This window comes from Nothoprocta perdicaria, unplaced genomic scaffold (genome assembly GCF_003342845.1).
Source record: "Nothoprocta perdicaria isolate Ctin4 unplaced genomic scaffold, notPer1 scaffold_827, whole genome shotgun sequence".
NCBI lineage: Eukaryota > Metazoa > Chordata > Aves > Tinamiformes > Tinamidae > Nothoprocta > Nothoprocta perdicaria.
The window spans coordinates 6,883-13,864 of NW_020456118.1; the positions used below are offsets into that span (position 1 = coordinate 6,883).

Here is a 6,982-nt window from a genome sequence, read left to right on the forward strand (position 1 = left end):
GGGGAGAGGAGGGTGAGGGGGGACCTGGTCAGTGCGCCCAAGCACCGAGGGGAGGACGCGGAGAAACGGGGCCAGAGCCCTCTGGGCGGTGGCCAGGGACAGGGCGAGGGGCGGTGGGGACAAGCACAGAAGGCCAGGCGGCTCCACGTCCACGTGAGGAGGAGCTTCCTTGGTGTGAGGGTGCCCGAGCCTGGCACAGGYTGCGCAGGGAGGCTCCTGCCCTGCGGCTCTTCCCAAAGGCGCCGGGATGCGCCCGGGTGCCCCGTGCTCCGCGTGTCCCTGCTGGAGCAGGGGCTGCGCTGGGTGCTCCCTAGGGGTCCCCCCCAACCTCAGCCATCCTGGGGTGCTGTTCAGGAGGTGCCGCCCTACGTGGGGCTTCCTGCCCCCGGGCACAGCCCTGGGAATGTCCCGCAGCGCTGGGAATGTCCCGGCGGAGCCACGGCCACGCGCTGCCTTCCCTGCCCCTCTGCATAGATCCAGCCTTCCCTTGAACCAAAGTAGCTTGAAATAGCAGCGAGCTAGACCAAAAAGAGCGCCTGGGAGGAGTTGGATGGCCTCATGATGAGCAGAACGAATAAATAAATGTGGGAACGTGACCTGGATTGTCGCGGAAAATAGAGGGCAAGTTGCTGGCTGCTTAAGCACATGTATTTAAATCCCATTTTGAGGAAGTGCCACCTCAAAGTCCCCCCGTTGCCAGGTTTCCTGCGGAGCCTGCAGGAGCTGCGGAGTCGGGAAGCGGCCTGGGGCGGGATTGGCGCCCGCGGGGGCTGCAGGGCCTGGGGAGGGTCCCCCCGCCGGCGGGGAGGCCCTTGCTGCTCCCGCGGGATTGCGGAACAGCCCGAGCGATCCGCTGCTCCGAGCAGCGCCCTCGCGCACAGTCACCCCAGAGGCCCAGCGCCGTCCTGCCTGCACGGGAATGTCCCGGGAAGGGCGATTCCAGAGCCGCCCAGGGCCCCGGGCCCGCTCCCGCGCCCTGTCACTGACCCACGCGTTCCAGCGTGGTCCCCTCCGGAGCCCGACGTGTCCCCCGGCCTCCCCTGGGTGCTGCTCTGCTGCCAGGTCCTGCAGCGGCCGCCGCGCAACGCAGCCCGCAACACGTCCGACATCACACGATCCCAGGATGGCTGAGGTTGGGGGGGATCCCTAGGGAGCACCCAGTGCAGCCCCTGCTCCAGCAGGGACACCCGGAGCACGGGGCACCCAGTCCATCCCGGCGGGTTTGGGGATCTCCAGAGCAGGAGCCTCCCTGGGCAGCCTGTGCCAGGGCTCGGGCACCCTCACACCAAACAAGTTCCTCCTCACATGGACATGGAGCTGCCTGGGTCGCAGTTTGTCCCCATTGCCCCTTGTCCTGTCCCTGGCCACCACTGAGAAGAGCTTGGCCCCTTCCTCCCTCCATTCCCCCTCCAGGAACTTGTCCGTGCTGACCAGATCCCCTCTCGGCCTCCTCTCCTCCAGGCTGCTCAGGCCCCGCTCGCTCAGTCCCTCCTCGGACAACAGAGGCTCCAGGCCCTGCCCCATCCCTGTCGCTCGGCGCTGGCCCCTCCAGCAGCTCCGCGGCCCCCTGGTCCTGGGGAGCCCAGAGCTGCCCCCCGTGCTCCACGGTTGGGCTCCCCAGGGCTGAGCACAGGGGCAGGATCACGATCCCCTCCCTGTCCTGCTGCCAACGTCCTCCCGATGCAGCCGGGAGCCCATCGGCCTCCTCGGCCACCAGGCCCTGCTGCCCCACGGTCCCCTTGGTGTCCCCAGGCCCCCCAGGTGCCTCCGTGGAGCTGCCCCCAGCAGCTCACCCCTCATCTGGGCTGGTGCCCGCCGTTATTCCCGCCCGGGGCAGGACCCTGCCTTTGTGCAGGAGGGAAAAGCCCCGCGCTGTCCGAAGCCCCGGCCCGTTCCCCCGCCCCAGCTTGCGTTCCAGCGGGAGCTCCAGCTCCAGAACAGGGCCCAGCTGGGTAAATAACTGGGCAGCAAGTTGTGTGCTGGGTAAATATCGGGCAGCAAGTTGTGTGCTGGGTTAATAGCGGGCAGCAAGTGCTCTGCCTTGGACAAACGTTGCAGTGCCGCATCCTGATCCGCCTCGGCCCTTCAGGGCCGGCGCTGCCCACGGCGCCAGCACTGCCCACGGCACCGGCGTCTCCACGAGGCACCCCAGGCCCGCACGGAGGCTGGCGCCTTAGAGGGGCCGCTTGGCACCCGGGGCACGGGGTGGCGGCGCCAGGGCCTCGCGGGGCGGCGGGAAGGTGCCGGGCGGTGATGGCACGTGTGTCCCCGTCCCACACGTCATCGTGCCCGCGCCGCTGTCCCCCCGCAGGCCCCGCACTGCGAGCACGCCTTCTGCAATGCCTGCATCACGCAGTGGTTCTCGCAGCAGCAGACGTGCCCCGTGGACCGCAGCGTGGTGACGGTCGCCCACCTGCGCCCCGTGCCGCGCATCATGCGGAACATGCTCTCCAAGCTGCAGATCACCTGCGACAACGCTGTGTTCGGCTGCACGGCCGTCGTGCGCCTCGACAACCTCATGTCTCACCTCAACGACTGCGAGCACAATCCCAAGCGGCCCGTGACGTGCGAGCAGGGCTGCGGGTGAGCGGGGCCGGCGCGCGGCTCCTCCCGGCCTGCGGGCGCGGGAATGGGGCTGCTCCAGCCTCGCCCGCTCCGGTGTCCCTCCCGGTGGCGCTTCGTGACATCCAGCTGGCCGGGCTGCACCGTTGGCCTTGGGAACGATCCCATCTGCCGGGCCTGGGAACGATCCCGCCGGCTGGAGGGGAATGGAGGTTGGATCGCGCTCGCGGGCCGGGTGATGGGGCCTGAGCTGGAGCCCGGGCCGCTTCCATAGGGAAATGATCCCGTCTGTCCCCCTCGGGGTGGCCCCTGTGCCCAGCACCTGCGCTCCCCTGGCTCCGGGCGGCTCCCGGGACGCTCTCCGGCCGGTGCCGGCGGCCGCGCCGGGCGCGTGACCCGCCCTGATGCGGGCCCTCCGCTGTCCTTGCCCCGCTCCGCAGCTTGGAGATGCCCAAGGACGAGCTGCCCAGCCACAACTGCATCAAGCACCTGCGGTCCGTGGTGCAGCAGCAGCAGACGCGCATCGCGGAGCTGGAGAAGACGTCGGCGGAGCACAAGCACCAGCTGGCCGAGCAGGTAGCGCCGCGGGGCCGGTGGGGCGGCGGGCAGCGGCGGGGCCGCGCGGGGCTGCGCGCGGCGGCCTCCCCTGCGCTCGCGCCGCAGCCTCCCGCGCCCTGCAGAAGCGGGACATCCAGCTGCTCAAGGCCTACATGCGAGCGATCCGCAGCGTGAACCCCAACCTGCAGAACCTGGAGGAGACCATCGAGTACAACGAGATCCTGGAGTGAGTCGGGGCCGCGGGCGCAGGGCACCGCGGGCGCAGCGGCCTCCGCTGCCTTTTACGCCGCTCCCCACATCCCCTTTGCTAGGGAAGCTGCCCGCTCCCTTCCGCCTCCCGACATTCCCGGAGTGGCTGAGGTTGGGAGGGAGCCTGGAGATCCCGGAACCCCAGAATGATTCTGGGATCTGAGTGATATGAATGACAGGTCGTCTGGTGCAAGCCCCTGCTCCAGCAGGGATACCGGGAGCACCGCTGGGCACAGGGTGGCACCTGGAGCACAGGGCACAGGGGGACAGCTACAGCGTGGGGCACAGGGTGACACCTGGAGCACATGGCATAGGGTGAAACCTAGAGCATGGGGCACAGGGTGACACCTAGAGCACATGGCACCTAGGGCACAGGGTGGCACCTGGAGCACAGGGCACAGGATGGCACCTAGGGCACAGGGTGGCACCCGCAGCACGGGGCACACCGTTTCGTCCGGGTGGCTTTGGACGATGTCCAGAGCAGGGGACCCCCGAGCCTCCCCGGGCAGCCCGTCCAGGGCTTGGCCACCATCCCAGCAGGGCTGCAGCGGCAGAATTCCCGGCGGATCCTCCGTGCCGGGCGCCGTGCCGGGGCCCGCCGGCTCACGGCGCCCGCGTCTCCCCGCGCAGGTGGGTGAACTCGCTGCAGCCGGCGCGCGTCACGCGCTGGGGCGGCATGATCTCCACGCCGGACGCGGTGCTGCAGGCCGTCATCAAGCGCTCGCTCGTGGAGAGCGGCTGCCCCGCGTCCATCGTCAACGAGCTCATCGAGAACGCGCACGAGCGCAACTGGCCGCAGGGGCTGGCCACGCTGGAGACGCGCCAGATGAACCGGCGCTACTACGAGAACTACGTGGCCAAGCGCATCCCCGGCAAGCAGGCCGTGGTGGTGATGGCCTGCGAGAACCAGCACATGGGCGAGGACATGGTGCTGGAGCCGGGACTCGTCATGATCTTCGCCCACGGCGTGGAGGAGATTTGAGGGGCCGGCACGTGGGGAGCGGGGCGCCGGCGGCGGGGCTGTGGTGGGGCGCCCCCCCCCCGCTTGTTTTAAAGCACCCGCCTCGCACCGGGGAGCGGGGGGGGGTGCCCCCCCCCCCCCCCCCCCCCCCCCGCCGGGTTTTTAGGGCATTATTGTTATTCCCTCGCTTCCCGCTCGGCACTGCTAATGGTCTCTGCTAAATGACTGCTGGAAACGCGGGCGCCGGCGCAGCCCGTGCCCCTCCGGCCTCGCGCGGGGCCAGAGGGGCAGGAGGCGCCAGGCCTGCGCCGGAGCCGCCGCCGACCACGGCCGGATCTGGAGCAAGATCCGGAGCCRGGTCCGGAGGCACATCCGGAGCCTGACCCAGCTCCCACACACCCGGACTGCGAGCAGCCGGAGCCCCGGCGCCTCCTGTGTCCAGCGTCGGATCCTGCCCAGGCCTCTCTCCCGCTCCGGACTTTTCCTGCCTGCAGCTCCCAAGGTTTCTTGGAGCCTCCCTCGCGGTTCCGTACGGATCAGCTGCCGGAGGAGCGAGGGCAGAGCCCGGAGCAGCCGGCGGCACTGCGGGGACGGAGCCGGGGCCCTCGCGGTGTGCAGGGGGGACTCGGCGCCGGAGGCCGCGGCCCCTGGTCCCCCGTGCCAGCAGAGCGCCCTGGTCCCGCGCTCCGCCGCGGTGCTCCCGCCCGGAGCCCCGGGAAGCCGCGCGCTGTCCCGCGTGCCCGGGGGCCCGGCCAAGCGCTCCCGCCGTCGCCGTTGTTGCTTTTCAGACACTTGTGATTGTGCTTCTGTATTTCCTGCCTTTTTTCCTTTTTTCCCCCTATCTTTTGGCCTCCTTTGTTAGTATATCCCCCGTTCCGTTCGATTCCCGAAGCAGCGCGGACGGGCGCCTCGGCAGCCGCTTCCCTGTCCTCGTGGGCGTTTAATTTATTGGCAGTCGCGGGGTTGTTCTGCACGCGGCGCCCCGGACACCGGCGTCCTCAATAAAGTGCGTCTGGATGCTCCGCGCGGGGCCTCCTTGCGGAGGGGGGGACGGGTTTGGAGAGGGGGGGCGGCCGGATGCCCTGTGGGATCCCCCATCCCTGCGCTCGTCCCCATCCGCATCTGTCCCTGCCAGGACAGAGGGGACGTGGGTGAAGTGGGGGGGACACGGGAAAGGGGACCCCCCCCAGCCCAATGCTGCTCTGTGCTGCGGCCCCAGCACCCAAACGGGAGCAGCCGCCCCAAAAGGGGCTCAGAACGCGCCTAAAAGGGACTGTGCCCCCCACCCCCCCGAGGCAAGAGTTGGGCATGTATTTTTCTGCAAAAAACGGAAAATCGTGTCTGCCGGTGAGGGGGCGTCACGGGCGTTTCCCGCCCCGCGGCGCCGCCGCCAAAACAAACGCGCGTCACGGACAGGATTCGAACCTGTGCGGGGAAACCCCATTGGATTTCGAGTCCAACGCCTTAACCACTCGGCCACCGTGACTCCCGCGCCGAGCTGCGCCGCGCCCCGCCTAGAGCGGCCGGGCTGCGGAACCGACTGGGCTGGGGCTGCCGAACCGACCGGCCCGGGCTGCCGAACCGACCGGGCTGGGGCTGCAGAACCGACCGGGCTGGGGCTGCGGAACCGACCGGGCTGGAGCTGTGGAACCGACCGGGCTGGGGCTGTAGAACCGACCGACCGGGCTGCCGACCCGACCGGGCTGGGGCTGCGGAACCGACCGGGCTGGAGCTGTGGAACCGACCGGGCTGGGGCTGTAGAACCGACCGGCCCGGGCTGCCGAACCGACCGGGCTGGAGCTGTGGAACCGACCGGGCTGGGGCTGCCGACCCGACCGGGCTGGAGCTGTGGAACCGACCGGCCCGGGGCTGCCGAACCGATCGGGCTGGGGCTGCGGAACCGACCGGGCTGGGGCTGCCGAACAGCCCCGCCTAGAGCAGCCGAACCAACCGGGCTGCCGAACCGCCCCGCGCGCCGCCTCGCCCCCCGCGCCCTTCCACCCGAACCGGCAGCGGCCCTGGGCTCGCTGCTCCGCTCGGCACCGGCAGCGGCACCCGGGCCGCTGCCCCCTCCCGGTACCGACAGGGCAGGGCGGGCTCTGCTCCGCGCTCGCCGGTACCGGTAGGAGGCGCTGCAGCAGCGGCTGCCGCCGGTACCGGCAGGGGYATCTATGGTCTCTCTCTCCCTGGTGCCGGCAGGAGGCGCCCGGCCCTGTTCTCCCCGGTACCGGCAGTGCCGGAGCGGCGCTCTGCTCCCGGCCGGTTCCGGTAGGAGGCGCTGTAGGGGTCGGCACGGCTCCCCTGGTACCGGCAGGAGGCGCTGCGGGCTTATCTTCTCCGGTACCACCAGGGGGCGCGCGGTGCCGGTTCCCCCCGGTACCACCAGGGGGCGCGGTGCCGGTTCCCCCCGGTACCACCAGGGGGCGCGCGGTGCCGGTTCCCGCCGGTACCACCAGGGGGCGCGGCGCCGGTTCCCGCCGGTACCACCAGGGGGCGCGGCGCCGGTTCCCCCCGGTGCCACCAGGGGGCGCGGTGCCGGTTCCTCCGGTACCACCAGGGGGCGCGGTGCCGGTTCCCCCCGGTACCACCAGGGGGCGCGGCGCCGGTTCCCCCCGGTGCCACCAGGGGGCGCGGTGCCGGTTCCCCCCGGTG

At 70.7% G+C, this 6,982-nt stretch overlaps 1 protein-coding gene and 1 non-coding gene across 2 annotated transcripts; one reads left to right on the top strand and one right to left on the bottom strand.

The window, feature by feature from the left end:
* The first annotated feature begins 2,313 nt into the window (after nt 1-2,313).
* On the top strand, nt 2,314-4,374 carry RNF41 (ring finger protein 41). The gene is made up of 4 exons (XM_026052024.1): nt 2,314-2,583; nt 3,003-3,138; nt 3,243-3,346; nt 4,000-4,374. Exons 1-4 carry the CDS (start codon nt 2,435-2,437, stop codon nt 4,349-4,351), a joined length of 741 nt encoding a protein of 246 aa, XP_025907809.1. The 5' UTR covers nt 2,314-2,434; the 3' UTR covers nt 4,352-4,374.
* Nucleotides 4,375-5,734: 1,360 nt separating this feature from the next.
* On the bottom strand, nt 5,735-5,816 carry TRNAS-CGA. Its single transcript has one exon. It is a non-coding gene; the product is annotated as a tRNA-Ser (tRNA).
* Between the last annotated feature and the right edge of the window lie 1,166 nt (nt 5,817-6,982).